Raw genomic sequence first — 26,605 nt, forward strand, 5'->3', positions numbered from 1 at the left:
GTCATTTATTTTATTTGTGGAATGGAAATTATAAAGCTTCACGAAACCAATTATATAAGAACTTTCTTTGTTCGATTATAGTACCAATGCAGGGTTCATGTTTTGTTTGTTTTTGAAAGAATATCACGATTTATTATTTACAGCTTTGTATAGACGACAGCTTATAGTTTTATATAATAGTCCTTTTATTATAATACCTTCACTATCCAGTTAGACAGTGGTTGTAAGTTCAGGGTTTGACACCATTCAAAGAAATATTTATAGTTTTGATTTGATTATTTTGGTTTTGAGGTTTTCCTTACAGATATACAAAAATATCGACGAATCCTCTTTATAATATGTTTGTTATTTGTTTCAGATGATATGGATGTTGGCGAGTGAAAAAAAATGTGAGTGTATTTAAGTTATAAATAAAAATAAATAAATAAAAATAGCCTTTATTACTGATTAACCTGATACAAATATACATTAGATTTATTTCAATTTTCGGTATCAGTTTGCCTTTTGGCATAGGCCTCCCCTAGGCTTTCCCATCCATGTCTATCTGCGGCTTTTCTTTGCCATGTTGTTCCAGCTATGTTTCTAATATCGTCCTCCCATCTTGTTTTTGGCCTTCCTTTCTTTCTTTTCCCATCCCGAGGATACCATTCAGTAACATCTTTTGTCCATTTTCCCTTCTTGTTTCTTACCATATGGCCTACCCAGTTCCATTTAAGCTTTTTCACTGTGTGAGTGACATCCATAACTTTTGTCTTGCTTCTTATATTCTTAAGTTTAACTTTGTCTCTTAGCTTGAGGTTTAGGATGCTCCTCTCCATTTTGTTTTGGCACACTCTGAGTGCTCCACTCTGTTTGCTAGTGAGGGCCCAGGTTTGTGCTCCATAGGTTAAAGTTGGTAGTATGCAAGAGTTGAACAATGTAGTCTTATCTTTAAGGGGCATATGTGGATTCTTCATAACTTCCTTTAGAGACCAGAATCTTTTCCAAGCTTTATTTATTCTGATGTTAATTTCTTTTTGCATTTGATTTTCCGGTGCAATGATCTGTCCTAAATATGTATATTCATCGACATATTCTATTTGATTTGAATCTAACAGTATAGGTGTTTTTATGTTGTTTGTCATTAGTTTTGTTTTGTCTAGATTCATAGTCAGACCCACCTTTCTGCTCTCTCTGTCTAATTGCGTTAACATTGTTTTTAAGCCCTCTTGGTTTTCGCTAAGCAGAATCAGGTCGTCTGCGAACCTAAGGTGGTTGAGCTTTTTGCCATTTACATTTATCCCATACTCATCCCAGTTAATTTTACGAAATATGTGTTCTAGTACAGATGCGAATAGTTTTGGTGAGAGGGGGTCACCTTGCCGTACTCCCTTTTTTATTTTAAAGGCCTCTCCTTTCCTTTCAGTTTGGATTTTTGCCGTTGATTCTTTGTATATGTTTTTTATTATCCTGATATATTTTCGTTGCACTCCTTGTGAGTGTAGAGCGTCCCAAATGTGTGAATGTTTCAAAGAGTCGAATGCCTTACTGTAATCTACGAATGCCAAGTAGTATGTCTTTCTGTATTCATTGCTCTTTTGGATAATTTGTTTGACGACATGAATGTGATCCATTGTTGAGAAGTCGCTTCGGAATCCAGCCTGTTCTCTCGGCTGATTTTCGTCTAATTTTGAGCTAATTCTGTTCAATATTACCTTTGCAAATATCTTATATAGATTGGAGATCAGGCTGATCGGTCTGTAGTTGTTTATTTCTGCCCTGTCGCCTTTCTTATGGAGCAATATGATGGTTGACGATGTCCATTGTTGCGGTATTGTTTCTTTAGTCAGAATATCGTTGTATATATTGGTAATATCACTTATTATGTAGTCTAGGCATTCCTTCAAAAGTTCGTTTGTTATTCCGTCCTCTCCGGGGGCTTTGTAGTTTTTCTGGGACAGTATTGCGGTTCTTACTTCGGATTCTAATATTGGGAGGGTAGCTTCTTCGTCTTCTTCCTGTGGGTATTGAGTATTTGTGTAGTCTGGATCATCATATAATTTACTATAGAATGTTGTTGCTATTTCCATAATTTCGGGTCGTTTTGTTGCTTTCTTATTAGATGTCTTGCTTTTGATGGATGGAATCCAACAGGTATTCTCTCTCAGTTCTTTCAGAGCTTTCTTTATGCCTCCAGATTTTTCAATGTGGAATTGGATAGTTCTGTTTCTAATTTGTTTCCTGTGAGTCCTAATTTTTTCATTTATTTGTTTACTTAGCTGGGTTATTTGTTTTCTATTTTGTTTCTTGTTTTTTAATAAAGTTTTCCTGGTCTCAAGTAGATGTCTGGCTTCGTCTCCTATTTTATCTGTCTTGTTTTTTAGGGTATATAATTTTCTGGATATTTCTTTCAGCGCTTTTTCTATTAGATTATATTTTTCTTCAATATTTTCACTCTTGTTGTTATTCAGTAAATTATCTTTCAATGTTGTCAACAAGTTTTCTGGGACGGTGAGAGGGATTTGACTTGGTGTAATTCTTTTCTTAGTATACTGTCTCCTCTTTTTTATCTCATTTAGGTAAATGGCTCCTCTTACCATACGATGATTTGTGTTAAAGTTGAACTTATTAATTGTGGTTATATCCTTGAAGAATTTAGGTTTATTTGACAATATGAAATCGATCTCATTTTTCACGTTCCCGTCTGGAGAAATCCAGGTCCATTTTTTATTTTTGTTTTTCTTATATAAACTATTTAATATCCTAAGGTTATGTGCCTGTGCCAGGTGTATTAGTCTTTGTCCGTTATCATTTCTTTTTCCTGTGCTGAATTGGCCTAGTATGTTATTTTCGTTTGTTAATCTTTTACCAATCTGGCCATTGAAATCTCCCATCAGTATGATTGCCTTGTGTGCATCTGCCAGAGTCCTGTCCAGGTCTTCGTAGAAATTATCCTTTATGTCTTTTGGTGTCAGCTCTGTCGGTGCATATACTTGAATTATTGACACAGTTGCATACCCAGGCAAGTTGATATTTAGTTGTGCAATTCGTTCTGATATTCCAATGAAGGACTGTATGTATTGACTGTAGCATTTTTTAATAAGGAAACCGACACCGTGTAGGCCTGGTGTGGTTCCTATATGGTATAATATGTAGTTTTCATGTTGTTCAATCTTTTCTCCCATTCTCCTCACTTCGCTTAGGCCAATAATGTCCCACTTTATAAAACCTAAGGCATATTCCAGTTCTTGTAAAGATTCGTCTGTTCTTAGAGTCCTGGTGTTAAGCGTTGCTATGTAAATACTATTTCTCTTATATTTTTTGACATTTATTTCTTTTCCGTTGTTTTCGTGTGTATTGTCTTGTTTCTGTATGTTGTGTTTTTTGGGAGGGGGCAATCCTAGGGGGTATTGGTCTCTTGCCCCACGGTGACCAGCCGGGTAGGGGCGATTTTCCTTTTCCAAATGTTCTGTGCTTGTAATTGTTGTTTTTGTCCGGTTACCGATGTCTCGAGATTGCTATGCTTTTGGTTTTGTTGTTTCAGTCAAAGAATGTGATCTAGACCTCATGCATGCGAATGGGTCAGTTCTTTGCAGTTTTGCAGGGGCTACTATATTTTTGTTGTTATCTCCTGACACTTGTTGATGTTGTTGTGTGGGTGATAGTCTTGCCCTCATATACTCAAATGCGTTCGTTTTGTGCAGTTTAGGAGGAGAAATGATCTTTTTCGAGCCACCGAAGTGTATGTTGTCAGGTGACGTCGAGTTTTCTCTCTTTCTTTTTTCTGTATCTGAAGTTTCTCTTATTACAATTTTGTTGTTTCGAATGAATGCGTCTTTTCCATTTTGTTTTTCTTGTTTTAATTTTTCTTGCAGGTTTTTACGCAATTCCATCGTTTCCTTCGAAAAATCTTCAGTTATATAAGTATGTTTAGACATTTTCATTTTATTTTTCAATATTGTTATCTTTTTTTGGAATGACGTAAAAGTTATAAGTATTGGTCTTACTTTTTTCTCGTCTTGTTTCCTTCCCAGTCTATAGTAGTTATTTATTTCGTAGTTATCGATGTTAATATCTAGATTTTTCAAGGTTTCTTTTATTGTGTTAAGTAATTCTTGGTGATTTTTTTCTGTTTCTTTAATACCGTGTAAGATCAAATTATTTTTCTTATTTTTATCTTCTAAATGTCTAACCTTTTCGTTCAATTTTTGTATCTCAGTTTTTAGGCATTTGTTTTCTTCTAAAATTGGTTGTAGTTTTTCATCTATGGTGCGCATGATACCTTCAGTTACGTTCTTGGTAATAGTTGCGGTTTGTTCATGGAGTTCTAGTTTCATCATTTCAAATAACCTCACCATATCTTTTTGCATTCCTGTAGTATTCATGTTGCAACAAAACGTTTTACTTTGCGTATATCTATCCTTCTATCGTCTTTTTTTTTTTTTTTTTTATATTGTTTATTAAGTAATAGTGTTTCAAATGATTTAATTTTACAGTTTTGCTAATAGTAACAATACTACACTATTCCTGTTAATTTCATACATTAATAACTGTTACTGCCAGTTGCTTAGTCAGGTTTCTTTTAGACAATTTATGTAGTTTACAAATGTTTAAAACAGACAGTTGAAGTTTGAAGGTGTAACAACTTTATACTTACACAATTCAACCTTTTACTTTTTACACAGTAATTATTATCAATTTAAAAAGTGAGATGGATTAATACAACTTCATTCAATTCGTGTGTTAAAAATCTGGACTCTAATTTGGAAACCTCACAACAATACAATACCTAACATATTGCTATTTACAACCAACAGGGTTATGACCTAGCTTCCTGTACAATATTTTATATTTATATTTATATTACATAAACTTATAAACATAAAGTAACAACTTTATACTTACACAATTCAACCTTTTGCTTTTTACACAGTAATTATCAATTTTAAAGTGAGATGGATTAATACACCTTCATTCAATCTATGTGTTAAAATCTGGACTCTAATTTGGAAACCTCACAACAATATAATAACTAATATATTGCTATTTATAACCAACAGGGCTATGACCTAGCTTCCTGTACAATATTTATATTTATATTACATAAAGTTATAAGCTTAAAGTAACAACTTTATACTTACACAATTCAACCTTTTACTTTTTGCACAGTAATTATCAATTTAAAAGTGAGATGGATTAATTACAGCTTCATTCAATCCATGAGTTAAAAATATGGACTCTAATTTGGAAACCTCACGACAATACAATAACTAATATATTGCTATTTATAACCAACAGGGCTATGACCTAGCTTCCTGTACACTATATATATTTACATTTATATTACATAAAGTTATAAACATAAAGTCTTTCTAAAACATAAAATTTCACAATTCTGCAGTGGTGTTGTCGTCACTGGCTTGTTGTCTTATTATTTCGGTTGAATTGTGTTTGAGTTTTCCTTTCAGCCACCAGTTAGTTACGATTTCCAAGTTTGTGGTTTGGTCCGGACCCTCTCTCTTTTCGCAATCTTGAGTTGGGCGTAGCTTAATCCTAGTCAGTATGAAAAAGTATTTTTTGAGTTTATGCTGACATCAATAGGGTCACCGTTCTTTTGTTCTGGTAGTTTTTGTACTACCGCCAAAGTTCACTTTAGCAGCAATTTTATTTTTGGTCTTATTCCAACTTACATATGCTATTTGTACTTCCAATTACATACGTATAGTGTTTTAGTGAATAAGAACTAATTTATAAGCTCGCAGTTTCTTATGACGCTGACTTACGCGTAAAATTTTTCGTCTCCAAAACAATAACGGTGAGGGTATTTTTGTAATATAAATTGTTCACTGTATATTTATTTCATATTTCACTAATTTCTCAATAAATCGGGGTGTATGGGAAAGATCTCCAATGTATGTTATTTACAGTACCTTTATATATTAAGGGATACACTTTTTAATAGGATTCACTTTGTATTTAAGTTAATAAAGAATTAAATATACAGAAAATCAACAACACATTACATCAGTTTAATATATAAATTAATATTAAGCGGTATATTCAATAAACAATAATACTTAATACTTCCTTTACTTAAACTTAAAAAAGGTTTATTTGTTGGTAAATAGTCTCAGTGGGGTGAGTAATGTTTGCGGTCGGGCGCACGCGCACGCTACGCTTTCACGATACATTCATCTCGACAATGCCATGTGAACTACTTATTTATTTTATGTTCTATATAAATATTATTTCTTTACAATTTTGTGGCGTATATATACACAATACATGATATGATTTATCGTATGTCCCCTATACTATAGCATTTTCTTTATCAGCAAGTACATATACTAAGTGGAAATTTACAAAAGACTAGTTGTACATACATGTATGATATAATTTTCAGAATATCACTTATTACCTATACTAGAAAGCGCGATAAAATTGTCTCGTAACAGTTACGACTGGTAATTTAGATATAGTACCCGGATATTAATGAACACGACTCAAACTCACGATCATCATGTAGCGAACTCGAAAATGTAAATTAAAAACTGTACCTAACAATTAATCGTGTGTTCACTATCCCTTTAGCATATATCTTTTGTATATATTAAGCTCATTAAGCGAGAGAATTGAAGGATTGAATTAAGGATTGAAATGAATTAAGTCTATACAAAGTCAATATAATCAATTCCACCAAAATTAATATATTAAATTACCGACCGTAATGAATATTATCCCCGAGGTGATCTTGGGATTCTGTACCAAGGCTTTGCCTCATGCGTCATACAAATTGAGATTAAGATTACTAACGGTTCTTATTGATTGATATTTGCCTAAATTCCATTCCCGTGCTGTATGGATATTCCTCTGTTACATTTGTTATTATGTGAGAGAAGAAATAAAGATTATTTATTATTATTATTATAAAAAAATGATATAAACAAATCACAAAGCTTTAATTAGAACTATACCGACGGCATAATGCCATTATTTTAGACCGCCTTTATAGATCCTCCGCAGCATACTTGATCTGTTGGTCTAATCATTAATTCGGAGAGTCTAAGCTAGATTCTAAGTCGATATAGGGCATAATTGTTTGAGTGTTTTACATGTCAAAGAGTTGTTTTCAGTAGAAATTTATTCAGATACCTAAGAGTAGCTTTGTTATTGATAATAGGTCAATAGTCTTAAGGACGTAAGGGAAAGTGGTTTGGAATGGTCTTAATAAGGAAATGGTCGTTTGCGTTCGTTACCCAACTCCATATAAGTATGTCAAGCAGCAAGGTTTTTTATGGTATCGGCTACGTTAATAATATATCTTCCTTTTCAATATACGATTTTTTTTGACATGCCATGTAACTTCTTAATTCTTTAGAGGATACAAATTTAAGTTTTGGAGGATCTTTGGAGGATCTTTCAGTAAATCAGTCGCTGTTATCGTTTAAACAAAGAGTTTTTTATAGAATTAAATTGAATCGTGTTGTTAATAGTCGATGATGGCACAAACCACAAATCAGTAGCGAATGAAAACTAATGTGTATTAGAACTTAATACTATTTATGTCAAGTAGTTCCCAATTCACACTTTACAGCTGAAATAGGCACACAAAGTATCGTAAGGTGTAAAGAGAAAAAACCCAAGGGAAAAGAAATGTAGGAAGACCATGAAAGCGAGGGCTAACATCATAAATGTTTCTGGAAAACTCAGGAGGATTTTTAGTCAAAAGCTATACCGCAGAACACGAAGTAATGGATATAACTAATGTAATTAACACCCTTTTGCTTTGTAATTTTTATTTTATGGAATTAAAGTGAATTTATTATTTTATTTAAATGTATGGGCGTTATACAAATGTCAGATGGTCGAAGAGAATAACCGAATGGACTGGTCCAAAAGGAACAATGGCCATCAAAGCGATGGGCCGAAGTGTAGCTGGAAAAAAATGGTTATCGGTGGTACGAAATAAATAGTATGGAAAAAATTGGAGGAAGCCTTCTCCCGGACAGAGGCCGCATGTAAGATTAGTAAAAATGATATTTTTATCTATTTATCGTTGAATGTATATCATTAAGATTTGGATCAATTAACGCTTATTATTTATTATTATTTTATTTAGCTTCCAAAAGAATTTTCAATTTTTATTTATTAACATTCATTGTGAATCATAAATGGTTATAGTAAAACTTTTATTTTGATCTTATAGTTAAAAAGTAGTTCAAATTCGTTTTCTCAATGCAGCCTTGTTCCAATAGTTTTACATAACCGTGCGAATAATCGGTTAATTGTTCGACTCTCACTTTGTAAATTATTATTATAAGGAAGTATCACGAAATTGTTGTAATAATTGTTAAATCATTGATTTTAAATAATTAATAACAATAATCATTTGAAAGTAAGGTGCAACTTAAATATAAAGCTGTTTGACTGGTCTGATTCATTATAAGTAAGCTATATAAATAATATATATATGTATGTATGATGGAAGATGGAGAATTGTCGGAGAAGGGTGATGTTCCACAACTGAGCGTTTATTAAGGCAGTTTCTGACGCGCACCACCACTATGTAGCACCATTATGTGGCACCATCTGCTCACTGAAGTATTTCCGAACTAATTCGACTTGAGGTCCTTCAAGAAAAGAGTGTACCAATTTTTAAAAGGCCGGTAACGCATTCGCAAGCCCTCTGGCATTGAGAGTGCCCATGGGCAGCAGTATCACTTCAGCCGCCTTCTCCATATTTAAAGAATGAGTTTGGATAGATATTATACATTTGAGAATAAACTAACTAACTAATAAAGAAATTAACTTGTTTAGGGCCTGTTTCACAATGTCCGGATAAGTTCCAAATAAGCTATTTATTACTTATTGGTAAGATAAACAGTATTGTTGCGTTTCACGACTGTCAGATAGCGCGATTCGTTGCGAAGTTTCTTATTCGGATCTTTTATCTCCCAAATAATTTATGTGTTGCATAGCTATTTGGTACTTTATCTATACATTGTGAAACAGATCCTTATTAGTCAATAATATTATTTACCAATTAAGTAGAGTATATGTAACAGCGCTAACTCTCGGTTACCTCACGAAGTTGTATTAATATTTAACTACGCTTGTACTGTACAAGCGTAGTTAATATTTTTTCTAAACTCTAGGGAAAATTCTGTAAAACGAAACCTAAAGTTCTTAATATAAAATCCTACATGCCAATCTGCCCAAATAATATTAAGGGTCATATGAAAATATTAATTGACGTAAAAAGTGATGCAATTCGTACCAGACACTGTAATTCGATACACATACGCCCACAAATACCAATTAAATATGTATAAATGCGGAGTGATTCAGGGTGTTATCAGTGTTTTCGAATTGTTGATAACCTGTAAAAAATACCTACAAAACAACAGAATGAATAATTTATTGTCAGTAACACCATAATAAAGTTTTAAAATATCATAGAGAGATTTGGTTTTGTTTTTTGACTATGTTTTGATTAGAATATTTATTTCAGTAGTTTTTATTTATAGCGTACACGAACTTTACAAACAAATAAATAGGTAATTTATTACCTATGGTTATTCACCTCAGTCTGACCACAGACTGCCGAACGTCGGCCTTGGCCAGAAAACCTTTCGAAAATATTCTACACAACATATATTATGTGGAATACGTTTATTTACTTATTTATTTCGTATCCCGTATATACAGCTAACATAAACCATATATAACAAGAAATAATTTAACTAAACAGATAATGATGATAGATGGAATACATAATATACAAAAAGGTTCAAATATTTACGGAAGAAAAAATTAAATACGCAATACCTAATTCTGCTGATATGTATTATTATACATCTGAGGTGTGATGATGCAGGTGATTTAGCGCTATGGATATTCTTAATTATTTTAAGTATATTCCGCGATAGCTTACACAAGTCAAGGCTTAAATAATGGTCGTTTTATGACCGGGCTGCGCGATACAAAACTGCGATTTTTTACATAGTGGCTGTTTTCTTAGTATTTTTATACGACTGGTCTAAGATTGGCTGCAGGATTAGTGTGCTCATCATTATTTGCTAAAAACCAAATTTTTACGAATATTTAAAATTAGGAGAATGTCTACCAATATCTACCAAGTTGCCTATCAAAATATGGCCGCTAGTATTTTTAATGAAATTACTTTGAATTGGCCGCACTTCTTCGCAGCCAGGTGTAAACACGTATGATTTCTATAAATTGATACGTTCATAGCATACATTTATTAATTACATATGAAATTGAAGCTAATTTTTATTCTATTGATTATTATCTATCAATATCTAGTGCCTAGTCAAATCTGGCCGCAAATAAGGGTTACCTGTTATTAAAGATGATAAATATTTAAGGTAACTAGAATTAAAGAGAGTTAACTCATAACATCATTAATTGTCAGACGAGGATAGCGAACGCCGCCTGTTCGACGCTTTTAAGCCATTGCGCATGCGTCGCATGCTAGTATTCTCAACGGATTTTAACATAAAAACCACTCTGTTTTGAAATTCCTAATAAAACGAGAAACGTTTTATATTAAACTCTAGTTTTCTAGAGACTCTGGTTTTTGCACAAATCTATAAATTCGAATGGTTGATTAACGATGAGATTATAAATTATCGTCTGGCATAACACGAATGTAATATTTAAGATATGATCATGCTACGCTCCGTTGGCCACAAATTACATTATCATTTTCACTTTTCTTGAACTAAACGAAAGTGTTCATGTTAAAAAATTCATACAGCGTAATTATAATGTGGTAATTTTTTTACTTTCATAGAGCATTCCTCAGATATATAAAATAATATTATTACAATTAAATTTATTTACTTACAAAACTTTATAAAGTAAGTAAATGTTGAACATATTGAACATTTTCATACGCAAGGGAGGACTAAATTATAATCGGGCAAATGTAGAAAATTTATCGGAATCCGAACAGACGAGATAAATATATGAATGTACTAAAAAATTAAGCCTCGGAACCATATTTTGGCAATTCTTTACGAAATTTACTAAATTGTATGTCCAAATTTAGCTTTACGCAATCATTGAAACATTGCTTGTTATAAAAAGTGTTTTTATATACACCTAACAAAACATTGCTGTTTGGTGTTTACTGAGAATCACGGCGGGTGGTCAAAGGTTTTTGTCGCTTGCAATAATAACGTAATTTTCACTCTCTGTAGTTTATGTAGGATTATAGCTTTATCCAGTAAACAGTAATTTTTAGGAGGTTTATATTAAAACAAAATATTTTAAACAATTATTGTAATATTACTACCAACTAACCTTAAAATGTAATAACTATCATATTATTAAATGGAGTCCCTTTAGGCAAAGTTCTGAAGACGCTGGCTGCTTTCTTTGTCCATCTCTTCGGTCTCCTGTGTCACCGAATGGGACAAAATCCTATTCGGAGGATTCGGTATTTGCAGGTTTTAGCTTTTTCAGCCACATGACAAGCCGTACCAGCTCTGTCCTTGCCAGCCAGTGTGTCTGGACAGCATCCATACCATGCTGCATGTATCCCATACCATCACCCGGCCTATCTTCCATGGAATAAATTATATAGTGTTTCTATAGATACGTAAATATTGGAAGATTATACGATTTGTTATGTAAAAAACATGTTTATTTACTATTTTACCATTGCATTTGTTACGCTGATGTTATTTATTAACCTAAAATAATAATAATTTCTTAGGCTATTAAAACTATGCCGTACCTAGAATCATAACTGAAAGCGCAAAATGACACATAATTGTATCATACCGTTTGAGTTAGTACGCGCTCCGATGAACTCGGTAATTACTAACATGTTTTGATGAGATGAAAACGGTATATTTTATTAATTTTCTTGATGTTTACCCTTTGGTTTGAATCTAAAAGTTTTTATTTTATTTTAGATTTGGTTACTTTGGTAATTGTATAATTATGTGTAAGTTGTAATTTTTAGATTATTATTTTGGCTAGGCACTTTGCCCTTAGCCTTATTTTCTTTTTCTTACTAGGGTTGCATCCATGAGGACGGCGTCGGGCGCTCGACCGGATAGGACGTGTTGCCGGTAACGTTCAGTGCTGCGAGTGAGCGTGAAAATATTGCGTTGAGTACGCGTATTAATTACTGAGTGTTCTAAAATGTCGGTAGGCGTTAGCTACCGTCATTTATTATTGAAGGTGAATTAGTTAGAAAACTATTGTTGTTTTCTTTGTGTTATACGACACAATTGTTTAAAATGGAAGACTTTCAAATGAGTGACGGATCCCGGGAGATGACAGGTTCAGACACGGAAACAGAGGAGATACAATGGAGAAAAACTACCCAAGTTGCTACTGTAGGCTTGAGTAAGGCACGTGAAGCATTAAAAGCGATACAGGAATCAAAGGTACAGGAAGAATCTTCGGTGGAGGAAATAAAGGAATGGGTTTTTCAACTATCCGAAAGAATTGGCGTGCTTGCATTAAAATCGGGAAACACAAAACCAAAGTATGCAAAGGAAATGAAAGCAGCAGCGAGGGATATCAAAGAATTAGCTGAATATCTTCCTCTACAAAATCAAACGGAGGAAATTATTCGCCTTAAAGAGAAGTGTACTCGTGTAAGGATGCGCTTGGAGGAATCAAAGAAAGAGATGGAGGTACTTAAGAGGAAGCTTCTAGCCCAGTCTGATAATGGTGCTGAAGGGCTAACGGAGGTTTTAAAATCATTTGGGAAAGATCTGAAAAGCGAAATTATGCATTCAACTGAGGAACTTTTGAAGAAAAAATTGGCGAATATAGAAAATAGGCTTTTACCTAAACAGTTAAAGTCGAAGTCGGACCAAACAGTAGTTGATCAATCGATAATGACGTTGGATCTACAGACCTCACCGGAGGGAACTACACGCCCAGATTGTTGGGCTAGTGTTGTTTCGAGGAAAGGAAATAAAAAGATAGTGCAACATGAGGTGGTCCCACCCAAAGGAGGGGCATTGCTCACTGTACCCCGGTCAGCAGCAGTACTAGTGACATTAGAAAAGGAAGCTGAGGAAAATGGTGTTACATATGCTGAGGTTATTAAGAAAGCAAGGAAGAGTGTAGCTTTACCTGAGTTAGGCATAAATCACATAAACATCAGGCGGGCAGCTGCAGGTGGGCGTCTTATTGAAATAGAAGGCGAGGCATATAAAGAAAAGGCAGATTTACTCGCCAGTAAATTAAAAGCTGCGCTTCTTACAATGGCGAGAGTTAGTAGGCCAGAAAAAATGGTGTGTCTCAGGGTTAAAGGCCTTGACGATGCAGTTACTGCCGAGGACGTAATTGCTGCCCTGTCGAAAAAAGCAAACTGCGCAGCAGATTTAATAAGGTGTAAAGACATTGAAAGGCGATACAGAATAAGAAGTGTGCTTGTTCATTGCCCAGTTGCAATAGCAAAAATAATTCTGGAAGGAGAGTGCATAATAGGATGGAGTTTGGTGGAGGTAGTTCTTCTAAAATTACCCCCATTGCGCTGTTATAAATGTTTGGAATTAGGACACACACGGGCGTCATGCACATCCACGGAGGACCGTAGCAATGTGTGCTATAGGTGCGGAAAAGCGGGACACAAATCTGTCAGATGTGACGAAGCACCACATTGTGTTATATGTGCAAGCGAGAACATGGCGGCGAATCACGTGTTAGGTGCAAGAAATTGCAACCCTACTGTAAAGACTTCTCAGGCGATGTCAATGTAATGGAAGATGGTTGCTGCAGCAGCCAGTCACGGGGTCTCTTGGTAGAATGCTAACGCGAGCCCAAGTTACCCCAACAGTGACGTGATTGGTGGGAGGGGTTTAGTGGGTAGGGCTTTAAGAGCGAGTCCCACACTCTGTGCGAAAATGCATTACCCTCAATAAAAAAAAAAAAATAATAATAAAAAAAAAAAAAGGGTTGCATCCATAATCCATATATTTTTATGTAATAGGAGGCTCACCTGATGTAATAGTGATACCGTCGGGCATTAACGCTCACATTGCCTGCGTTGCCGGCTTTTTGAGAATTCGTATGCTCTTTTCTGGAAGGAAGCGTTCTTTAGGATTTGGGGAAGTCGAATTGGTTCGAACATACTTTCAATCAATCAGGCAATCGACCTCACGACCTTATTCACTTCAAACAGCTATATGTGCAATATATCATCTTATCGTGGTAAACTGCTGATTATGAGTAAGTTGGCATTTAGTAATATAGTATATTTGCAACCAGCTCCAGGATATTAAAGCTAACCTTTAATAGGAGATTGCTAAACATTTCATAAGTACGAGTAGTTGCATCAGTGTACGACTGTACTCGTGGATCGTGCTTTGTATACGGAGAGGGACAGTCGAGAACAAAACCACTATTAACATAGTAGCTCTGTGAACTTCGTTTTCGTTCGTTTCGTCTTAATGCCTGTTTTTTGTTTGCCTTTTAGTTTTTGTAATGTGTATGTTTTTAGTTTGCCTACAAACATACATATTCTAGCAATATGACTGGCTGTGTGCTTTTAATAAAAACTGGTTTTAGGTTTTTCCGGTTCTTAGAGCAGTGTTGGGCGTTGGCCTAGTGGCTTCACGACTCTCATCTGAGATGAGATCGTAGGTTCGATCCTAAACCAATACTTTCTTTCCGTGTGCGCAACAATAATACAATTTCTCTCCACATATTCCTTAGAGTTCAAGGACACACAATTACTCGAAATGGTGTACCCGCAGTGTACTGTAAACAAGCAAATATTTTTATAAATTAAAAATGCACAACCATAATATTTGTGACCCGTAATGCATAAGAATAACTCTACTATAAATAAGTACCTGTACTTTTCTGTACGATTGTCTTATCTTATTGTTTATTTCCTATAATAAAGCTTCATTGCAACATTAAAAACAATATTTTATTAAGTACTTATAAAATATAATTATTAACGACATCTCTACAGGCTTGTATCTTGTATATTTGTAAGATTAGGGTAGTTGAACGCGACTGTACGGCTCGTTGGCATTCATATCTCGCTCTCTATTTCATTCACTTTAGTGTTGCGCTTAAAGGTAAAGTTATCGATAATCGCAGCCCTTGTAATTATAATTGATTATCATAACAATAATATTGCGTTATATGACAATGAATACCTTTATATCATAATATATCAGTTTAATAAAAAGACTTTAAAAAAAAAATAATACAAATAAAGAAAACAAACATTTTTTTTCTTTAGCAACATCTTAAGATGCCATAAATAATATGGCGATTCTATTCTAAACTATATCTTCAGACCAGATAAACATTGACAGACTGTATACTGTAAATTTTCTTAACACCTTTTTTTACCTTCTATTGGTATATTCAATAAAGTAAGCGAGCATAGTTATAATATAATAAACATGAATTTCAAGAAGCGACAATGTCGATTTGTCAAGATAGTAAAAATACACAAATCGGCCATATAAAAAGACATGCAAATGTCATATTCATTTTTTCAACGTCATATAACAAGAACAATAACATAATGTAATATTAATAAGTTATTGATAATTAGTGACAAACTTACGGTCTAAATACTCGCCCACGATATAAAGGCACCTTGCCTTTAAAATGTACTAGAATTAATGATAACAATTTAAACTGTCATAAAATATTCGATAAATTTACATCACTAAAACGCAAGCGCATTTTGTCACGACCGTGTGTTTAACTCCTAACATTTAATAGTGTGTACTCATTCCAATATTCAATCACGGTAATTTGAGTTTATATTTAAATATTCCTGTTTGCTTAATTGCGTATTTTAAAGTTCTTTAATATCCAAACCTAAAGGTAGTTGATTAAAAAATTTTTTATTCTTTTAAAATTATCTAAAATTTCATACTTTTAACATCCCTAGTCAGAATCGAAGTAAGTAAACAAACCACAATCACAAGTTTCAAAACACAATTTATATAGAAATTAATGTAGTTGCAACGATCTGTTTATAATATCGGATATTTCTCGTTAACCGAGTTATTGAATTATATAGTTTAGAGTTAGAAATTAATATAATTACAAGAGCAGCCATAAGATCCGATGGATTTGAGCTGGTGATTTGAATGTCCTTTGAATTAAATAAATGTATAGGTCTATAAGAAGTAGGTCTAGTTGTTAATCGTTATTTTATTATATTAAATTATTTAACATATTAACAAATTTCATTTTCAAAAGCTTGCCAACGCTTGCTCACACTGATAACATTACAAGCACTTAAAAGCAAACAATATGGATTATAAAAACTAAAGAAATAATGATTTCAAAGAGTTCGGAGACCAGGCACGTATATCCAGACATAGCTCATTTATCAGAATGAATGATTTGGCTAAAACTCACCGATATACAATCGCGCTCTTCTAAAAGAAGGTCCAATTAGATGCTGGGATGCGTATACTCAACATCGAGAGGGTACACGAAATTTAGAGTTTGCAATTAACTCGATTCTTAAATATGTTAAATACAAACGATATATCAATTGATTTTTTTGAAAGAGAATTAAAAGATTATCATTTTAAAATAATATTAAACACCGAAAGAGTTTTATTCCAACTTAATTTGAATTGATTTAATAAAAACTTGAAATTATTGTTCAGATTTAAATACATTTGCTGTTGTTGACTAACAAAGATTACTTGAAAAGTACATAAATGTTTAAGGATAACGATGAAAAATAACAAGTAGAGTACGTCTTGTGCGGAATTGTGAAGATCAAAACGACCTCGTGACTAATTCAGATGTGTTTCCAGATTGGAAAGGTCATGGCTTACTGAATAGTCTTAAGCGAATGGAAAAATATCGCTATTTGCACGTTTTACTTATAATGCACACTGAAATAGTTTTATACAGTAATCTCAAGAAAACCATTTATAAATATGAATAGCATGAATATGAATTAGCTCCAGTATAATAAAACGACTTTAATAATTCAAAAACCCTGGCTATACAATCTTTAGGACTGTTTCGTAATAATTTTACTTTTTCTAGTAGGTGATCTGTCTTCTGTGACTGACACGCCAATTTCTTTCACCCTATGATCCTTAAAAGCACACAAATAGATCCTACTACCTCTGAAATGAGTCGCAAGAACTCATTTCATAATACTCAAACCAGCGTAGACAAACTTTATCTACCACCAGAAACATCTATCGTAAATGAATTTGAAGCCAAAATTGGTCACAATGATTTTTTTCTATCTTAGAACCTGCAGATTATATGTACATACAAATAAAAAATGTATCATATAATCACCCCCACCTGATTTAAAAGTTAATTTGTGCAAAATATCTGTACCAGTTTGTGGAACTCGGAAACACACTTCCACAATCACAATTTTGTTTCTCATTCATGGTTTTAAATAAAGTACCTATATCGCATAACAAGTTATATACAGCAAGATCAAGACCAATTCAACGAGACTTAAAAGAAAGTAAATATTCTCATTTCATTTCTTCGCGAATATAACGGAATAAACACATATCCAAAGCTTGTTATATTTGGTACTGGGCTGATCAATTTGAACAAAGCATTGTTAAGTGCCAATCTGATACCTAATCCGCTGTTTTAGCTAGTAATTTTTATTTTTGTAACATTTACCATAATATGTTACAAGCTATATTTTAGAAAATATAGCTTGTAACATATTCTGTAGATATAGCATTATGTTGTGGTGATCTTTTTAATAAATAAATAAAAATGAATATCGTTGAAAACATTACGAATAGTCTATAATCCTTTTCCATTCTTTCCATCCAGAAAGTCCAGTTTCAGGGTGTCAGACGATAATGACTATAATAAATAATTGCTAGCTACCGTAAACTTTTTTTAAATAGCCCTTTTTTCAAATGTTTTCTTCATAAAAACCTCCCGAGAGTTCAAGGAAGAAATAAAAAAAAATATTCCAATAGATCCATCTTAAATTTTTGTGCAAAGCAACTGTATTTTACTTATTTTGCAATTTATTTTATTTAAAAACGACAAGGCACTGAAAAAAGGCATATTTTAGTTTTTTGTGCAAAAATACAGATCTCCGAGCAGTCTTGCTACTGGCAACAGGTTCTTACGTCGCAAAGAAATAATGGTTCTCACGGCAAGTGAAGATAGTCTGTGATTTTGCGACATTGAAACTCGTGTCATAGTTATAAAGGAGTCTATACCTAAAGTCTGATTCTGATATGAAACTGACCCAAAAATGACCTCAATTATCCTAATTGTGGTAGATGTGCGATAATTCACACTTTTCACAGTTGAAGGAACTCGAAAGCTCACATTAGATGCTCATTACTGATATTGTTATTTTCGTATCAAGAACAGATTCGTGAGACCATTGACCGTGTTTTGATATTCAAAATCACTCAAACTACATATTTATATGGTCCGTTTTATCAACGAAGTTAACGCACAAAGTTGAGAAAATCTAGAATCTACAAGAATAGCTTGATGCGATAGTATAAAGCGAAGAGAATTCAAGTTTTTAATAAGCTAAACGAATTGACAAAATCTATCTAAATAATTTTGTATACAAAGTAATCACTTAGTTTTATAGTGCGCTTAATTGACATTCAGACTTCCTACTAAAAACGCATCCTGGCTTTCATAACACGATTGCGGCTAATCTATGTATAATATCTATCGGTTACATAAAATAATTTATCTTCTCTCTTAACGGAGTTCTCACCATTACGAATAATTACAGTTGTGTCAGAATAGGACAATTATTGTTTCATAATGTCTGTTGTGGTTAAATGTTATCCGGTCAGAAAACTGACGCGAGGGGTCATTAGTAAAGATTTGTATGGACTTTTCCTTACGTTTTCCTTTTTCTTTGTTAAGAAAACAACTTGGTAACAAAAGCACGCCCTAAGGGTTTCGAGCTAACGCAGCGGCTAACATTGCTTGTAATTTGCAAATACTTGTTCAAAGTTTACTAAATTTTTCATAGGATTATCTGGTATCTGGTATAAGTGAAATTTGGAATGAAACCGTAAAGCCGACGAATTATTAGATTTGCCTTATAATATTGGCTTTGCTTCACTAGCAGTCTTGTTCAGCAATAAATTGATTACAATATTTATAGAGCAGCCCTTAGGGTTAAATTCATCTTGTTACACTGGAAGCAGTTTGAATGTGTAGGAAGTTTTCAGAAGGAACACAACTTCATAAGCAAAAAATAACATAGCAATAAAAATTTCATAAAAGGATTACGATGAGAGAATCAAATTATAAAGAATAATTTCTTAGGGCAGATATTCAATAAAACCTTATGCATGTATAAATGTGAAATTGCTTGGATAAAACTGTCAGGAGCAAGATTTACCATCACCACCCTTTTGTTTGCGATTAGAACAGGAAGCCGTAAGAAATTATTTTTAATTTTTTATGCTCCAATGTATATTTATATTGTATTACCATCAGAAAGTTTTAACTGAGCCTACTACATTTCTGGTAATATATTAAAGTAAGTGACTAGCGAAAATGATGTGAATATACATAATTTATTTATTTCCGACAAACAAATATAAAGTACTTACAATATTCTTAGCCTACATAGTAATAATAATAAAAATGTATAAATGATATATTTTTTTAATAAAAAGTTGGGCCGGGGTAGTTTAACTTTAATGCTGGCAGCATTTCCTCGCAGTGTGTACTTACTTATTCGTGAAGCAAGAGATGCACCACCTGGGGTGATCCGTACTATCAGTCTATCTTTAAAATAATCACCTCATAGACAATATGTTTTAAGATACATTCGAGTAGGTATATAAGCAGCACAAAAGTTAATTGTTTGTTTGTATTTTCAGAAACGATGGCAGCAAAGGGCATGGGTCTCCGAACTTGAAAATGTCTCACTAAACGACTAACCACGATGTTCTGATCATGGAATCACCAGTTAGAATATGTTTAGGTAGTATATTTAAAAACATTTAGCTAATCTTACCGTGTGTAAAAACATTGTACCTATATTTTACTTACACTGTGATGTAAGGTAATATTTAGAAACAACATTCAGATGTAATATATAATACCTAATTAAATAAAGAACAGTTTTCAATGAATGCAAGTGAATTTACCAACCAATATTTCATTATGTTCCAGGTGTAGCGTTAGTAGTAAATTTACTACTTTTAAGCAGCACACAAGTAAATAGCCATACACTACCACACGAAACGACACCCACTATTATAGAGGAAAAAAACTCGAGAACAACACGTGTGAATGTGACGTGGGTTTCGCGAGGCAAACCAAAACTACCCGATGTAGCCTCAAATGAGCTTCAGCAAAAGGATGTCTCAGAGGAGAATTCCGACAAAAATTCTAAATTTAAAGCTAGAGGAAGGGTAAGGTTTAATCCGCTATCTAAATCGACTACCGAAAGTTCCTTGAGACGCATCAGATCCTCTACTGAAGCGTCAAATGTAATAATAGTCACTCCGACTCCAGAAGTTAAAAAGCCTATGGAAATTATAGACAGTATGCATAATTATAAGAAAACAAAGCTACCCATTTCAAGCACAACTAAAACTGTGTTAGTTAAAACAAAAGATGAAGACGACGAAGAAAGTGACTCTTATGAGAGGTATACTCCTAGTAAATTGAATGACAATAATTTTTTCACCTTTAATGAAAACAATTTTAGTGATAAAGAAAAAGGTGGGCTCGATAAACAAAATATTGGTGGCTATAACACCCCATCTTTTCATGACTTTCCAAGTTATTTTACGAAACAAACGTTTCAAACAGACAGTGAACCCTATAAATTTGATAAGTTTTTTGATTTTGACAGTGAGCTGACTACTCCTAAAAATTATTTCTTTGATAAAAAGTACCATGAAGTTTCCTCAAGTATTCAAAAAAACTTAGAATCCAAAAAGCCGAAAGTCACACCTATATCTAATACAACGAATGTTCAAAAAGTCGTTGAGAAGCTAAGTAATGGCACGCCACACAATCAATCAAGAATTATTATGAAAAACTCCAAAGAGGTTCGCGTAATGGATAATGATGAGGCAGGAACAAATACTAAGGCACTATCTGATGTACATGGAACCAGCATTTACTACGAAATGTCAGTATTGTCTACCGAAACGTATAATATCAGCCTAACAAACGACGAGGAAGATTGTGACAATGATGAATCACCATCGGAAACCACAAGAAGTACTCCTCAGAAAGAAGAGCTCGCTGCAATAGATGCTACGCAAGTTCCATTTGTTGAAATATCTACACCATCCATACGTCAACAAGACAACGAAATTGGTTCTACGGTAGCGTCTTATTTCTTGCCAGGTAGTGTGACTCCTTCAGTATTAAATACAGCTACTCCCTTTGCGATTTCATTCCAAAATACACTATTTCCCAGCGAAAGGCTAATAGAACAAATTTTATCGTCAAGTGAAAAGCCTAAAGGATCTTTAGATACTACTAACAGAAATCGTAACTACTCCAAGCGCCTTAACTTAAACGGAAAAAAGGAAAGTGCAAATAATGTTGACTCACAAAATGACCAAGTATCACCGAATCTGGTTTATAGACAGAATACTCGTAGGTTCCATTACACAACACCTAAAATTAAACCAGTCTGGATAGCACCAAGGCGGAATATTACAAGAATGCAACAGACTAAACCACCAGCAACAATATATTCCGAGCATTTTGATATAAAAAATAAATATTCCACTGAAGGACCGGCCCAATTATCAAAGATACTTACGACATTGTCCTCCGATATTGATCCGGTATTGCACAGTGATTTTCAGTCTAACAGCGGCAAAAGGGTTGTGCACTCGCATTCTTTTGTAGACAACACAATTCCTTCGCTATGGAAAAGGGGTTCAACGAAGTTTTCGGGTTCTAGTTCTTCAACAACCTCCACTTCAATATTAACTACTACGACTACAGACGAGCCACCAACCACGGAAGCAAGAGACGGGGTTAGTGAATTGGAAATACCACCCACACTTACTGCGTGGGCTTTAGCAGGCATGCGAAGTCCACCATCTCTCATAAGAAATGTTAACAGAACAAGTACAACTAAAACCATAGATGAAAACGAGTTACAAAAAGTTGGAGAAATTATAGGTGGGTAACACAGATTGACTATGTTATGAATACATGTAATTGTTATAATATATCGTCTCTATACTCACACTTGACCTAAATTAAATTTTAGTATATAGATTTTGACAAAATATATAATTAACTATTATCCCTCGTCTTTCAAAGTTAATAAATAATAGAGGTCTTCGCATTACTATTATAATTATACCACTACATAGATTTACTGGTGACGCCCAATTCGGGTTACGAAAAATATTAAATATTCAGGGATTTAATTAATTAATTTTTTTAACTTAATTTAACATTCAATTTCAGAAAAGAGAGAAACTACAACGAGTTCAACAAGTACAACAAGTTTACCATTTACTCAAAACCACGACTACAGCATTACAAAGAACATCACAGAAATTGTTCAAAATAAATTACCTTGGAAACCTTTTGTGTCACAGACGTTGGCATTTATGCCAAATGAAAAGACAACTGAACCAATATCAGAACGGGTCCCAGCAGAAAGTAATATATCTCTACAAAGTAGTGAAGAATCATCTAAAGCTGAATTTAAAAAAGAAATCGCTGAGTCTCAATCAGCTTGGGTAGCAACTGCGGTTAATCTCGATGATTTGTCCACAAATGAATCCGAGGAGACTTTCTTAGATACAATTCTCCCAGCTGAACCGACAAGATCAACTGGATTTGAGTCGATTACTAAATTACCTTCAGATATGACTACTCCTTCTGATGACACACTTGATGACACCGTTGCTAATTCTGATGAAAATAATGAAGTAATAACGGCTTCTACAAAAATACCAGACTTTGAAATAACTACTATAAGGTTTTCGTACATTCCAACAGACAAGGAAGTTGAGAATACTGAAGTTGATGAAACTACTACTGATTGGTATTATGCTGGATCCTTACATACTAAGCCTACAACTATAGAAGATGTTCCTATCACTACATACAGACCTAAGTATTACACCACATCAAATGATATTGACGAAACTACGTCAGTACCAGATACTACTCCTCAAATGGAAGTATCCTCACAAAGTATTGGAGAAACAAAAGAACCCACTTCAAAGGAGACTATAGCAACAGGAAATATGGAAATGACTACTTCTGAATCATCAACTTCAGTATCGTACAATCCAACAAAAGAAACTATACAAACAAGTACATCAGAACCAACAACGGAGTTTGAAACAACGAGTATTGTTATAACAGTTTCTACAGAAATTAATACCAAGAAGGCTCCACCTATGTCAGCTACTATAATTACAACTCCAACTACCGTAACTCCTACTACCGTAACTCCAACTACAATAATACCCTCAACTGAATTACAAAGTAGCTCTGAAAATAACGACAGCAGTGAAGTTTTTATACTAGAAACTACACCGTCTCAAACACAAGCGACGACAACCACGAAAGAGACAACTGATGAAATTACAACAAACAAGGGCGAAACGATAACAGAAGAGGCTGAAACTGTAACAGAAAAAGTTGAAAAGGTAGAAACTATAACAGGAAAGGTTGACACCACAACAGAATATTTAAAAACAGACCATCCAGTCTTTAAAGTTGATACAACAACAGAGTTTAGAGATGAATCTACCATGGAAACAACGTTTACATCAAAAACAGTTAATGAATTAGAAGATTTGACAAGTTATGGTGGAGAGATGACAACTGAAGCATCTTCCAGGGTACTTGATGAAGCAGGTTCAGGCGCAGCTATTGCGATTGCTGTTAGCACGATCGGTGTTATTGCCTTGGTTCTCCTCATTGGTCTATTGGTAAGTTATTTTAAATAATATGTAGTATTAACATATCAAGTAGTTATGATTTCATAGTAGATGTATTCGGGTATATTTCTTTACTATATTTTAACTTATTTACGAATAAACTGTCTACTCCGTGGTTTCGTTATGTACATATATAGTAGGCAATATTTTAGTAATAAATACCGACACAGACTTTTTTACTACACAATATTATCTAGTTGCTCTCTCTCCTCTTGATTTCTTCTGCTTCGTTGATCTTCAATGGTGCGTGTTCGTACAACATATCCAAAGTAATGAGCATAATATCTATTAACTCACGATAAATTACGTCCACTACTTTGGAAAACGTTGCAGATGACGGCATGATGATGTCGGCATCTCGAAGAAAGCTGGAAATGCCATAAATATAATTAATACAATGCGCATATAGTTTTGTAAACCAACAGTATTATATGTGCGCAAGTTCAATATTACATGTTAATTTTAAAAAAGTAATTCGTAATAAAAAGTAATGTTTCATAAAACGCCAGGCGTAATTTCTTCGACCTGAAGATTTTTTTGGAAGATAACTAAAATTATTATTTTTAATTAATTAGGTAAATACAATATTTATATTTTAGGTTCACCAGTTGGTTCAGAATAAAAAAAATAACAACTTTTACACATTAAAAAAAAATGCACTTTTTCAACGGATTGAGGCTGTGTATGGGCACCGTGACCACGCACACTGTAATGCACGTGAAACGTCTGGAAAATTATAAATAATGTATAATAATTATAAATTTATAATTATAAATTTAATCCGTTGAAAAAGTGTTATTCAAAGTATTTTTTTCTATGTTGTTGTATTAAGTCTCGTATTTATCCAATGGACATATTATTTGTGCGCAGAGATCATCACAATTGTTTTTTATGTTAGGCATCGAAGACAGAACCTTTGCATTCTACTTTGTGCGTTTCCACCTATCCATAGAGGCAAAGAATGAGAATTAATTATAAATTATTAATCGATTATTATTCATTACATTATTTGATTGATTATTTAATGTCTAACATACCTATTAAAACTAGAAACTAGAATAAGTTAAGCTTACCTTAGCTTAAAGATATTACTGCCATTATGTTATCTGAAACATGAAAATATTTTGAGCATAATTCATATAAATATTCAGCAAGATAAGTTATATTAAATATTTATCGTCACATCACAAACATAATTTAGAGTCCTTCAAGTAAAGCAAGACAAGCGTAGCAATAGTTATTAGGCCGGCTACGCACTTGCGAGCCTTTTGGTAATGTGGGTGTCCATGGGTGGCAGAATCACTTACAAATCTGATCAAAATTTATTTATTTATTTTATTTCGCTCATGCCATCTGTCGCGATTGTAAACACAAAGAATGTTCAAAAATGTAGTAAGATCATAATAAAACTTTAATAACAGATGTATTAACGAGTTAGGTTTATTTTCAAATGAAGTTATAACACCTGAAATGTTCTGAGTAGCGATAAGAAGTGTAAGATGACAGTGTAAGGTTGCTGGAATTTTTATAGTTTGTTCGTGGTATTCATTATCCGTTGAATTGCCATTGGTGCAATTGTAGTTGAGTATGTTAGCAGTTAGCTTACTAACAATTATTATTGTAAGCATATTTACAAAAAAGTAAATTGAAATTTTGTAAACATTTTAATTTAAAAAAAAAACCTGTTTCTGGGTTGCCAGCCTTTCAATAACAAACTTAATAGTATTTCATGATTTGTTTCTTGTATACATATTTTTTTTAAACAAAAACAAAAAAAATCATTAGATTTTTAGTGATGTTTGATAGGCTGACAATTATTAGGAGATTGATAATCGGCAATCTATAACGAAACCGTAAATCTATATATTTAACGCCTTTAAGTCGAAGATTAAATCATTCATTTCAATTAGGCTTATTAAAAAGGCGTTTTTAAATTTAAATATACAATCTATAAATATTTAAAAAGTAACTCTAGTTCCCCGTTCCAAAAGGTATTTTCATCTAGAAAAGTATTGGCAACTTCATACTTTTGAAATAGTTTTTACTGCATTGTCTTGTATTCTTTAAAATTGTGGCATGCGCAGTTTTAGATTTTAAATTGAGATGCGTGGGAACTAGTGTCGCGTTAAATCTATAGATAATATAATAATTCTTGTGAAAATATTACTTATTCAATTGATAGCAGATTTTTTTGTATTAGTCATATTGTTTCTGTTTAATACACAAAGTTTTTATTTATTTCGTTATCCTATACCTAACATAAATTATATATAAGAAAACGATTATGCTAAATATATATCCAATGGATGAATACATACTTTTAACAAAAGAAAAGAAATAGTAAAAATATTTTAAATACATATAACTGAGTAATTTTATTTACAAAATAAATTGGGAATATACTTAACAACTATAATATGTTTTTGACGCTAACAGCTATCTAAATATATTATTTCTGAGGATTTTCTCGCCACGATTCGTTTAAAAAAAATATGTAAGTTTTTAGATAAACGGTTTAGAAATGTATGTAAAGAAATAAAATTTTATATATTTTTAAGTTATTAGAAAAAATAAAACTTACCTATTTTTACACTAAAACATTATTAAATTAAACTTTTTACCAACGCTCATATTATATAATCAGTTAATTCAATAAACAAATGGCAAAACTTCAACTTTTGTTTTAATTTGTAAATATTGGAGTT

At 33.1% G+C, this 26,605-nt stretch overlaps 2 protein-coding genes across 5 annotated transcripts in view; both read left to right on the forward strand.

Moving 5' to 3' along the window:
• Nucleotides 1-26,605, forward strand: part of LOC111003526 (mucin-3A) — a 52,729-nt gene that overhangs the window by 18,200 nt on the left and 7,924 nt on the right. For 3 of the 4 annotated variants that reach the window (XM_045628176.1, XM_045628175.1, XM_045628177.1), the window contains 4 exons: nt 359-389; nt 19,836-19,939; nt 20,131-22,113; nt 22,408-23,891. In XM_045628176.1, the coding sequence (XP_045484132.1) occupies nt 19,912-19,939; nt 20,131-22,113; nt 22,408-23,891 (3,495 nt within the window). In that variant the 5' untranslated portion in view covers nt 359-389; nt 19,836-19,911. The remainder of the gene's footprint in view (nt 1-358; nt 390-19,835; nt 19,940-20,130; nt 22,114-22,407; nt 23,892-26,605) is intronic. The other variant, XM_022274074.2, reaches the window with a different exon arrangement.
• On the forward strand, nt 12,255-13,733 carry LOC123689199. The gene has a single exon (XM_045628338.1). The coding sequence runs from the start codon at nt 12,255-12,257 to the stop codon at nt 13,731-13,733; it is 1,479 nt and encodes a 492-aa protein (XP_045484294.1).

This window comes from Pieris rapae, chromosome 5 (assembly GCF_905147795.1).
Source record: "Pieris rapae chromosome 5, ilPieRapa1.1, whole genome shotgun sequence".
NCBI lineage: Eukaryota > Metazoa > Arthropoda > Insecta > Lepidoptera > Pieridae > Pieris > Pieris rapae.

What these genes read in the sequence shown, in the direction of transcription:
- LOC123689199 (XM_045628338.1), top strand. Translation starts at nt 12,255, where the DNA reads ATGGAAGACTTTCAAATGAGTGACGGATCCCGGGAGATGACAGGTTCA.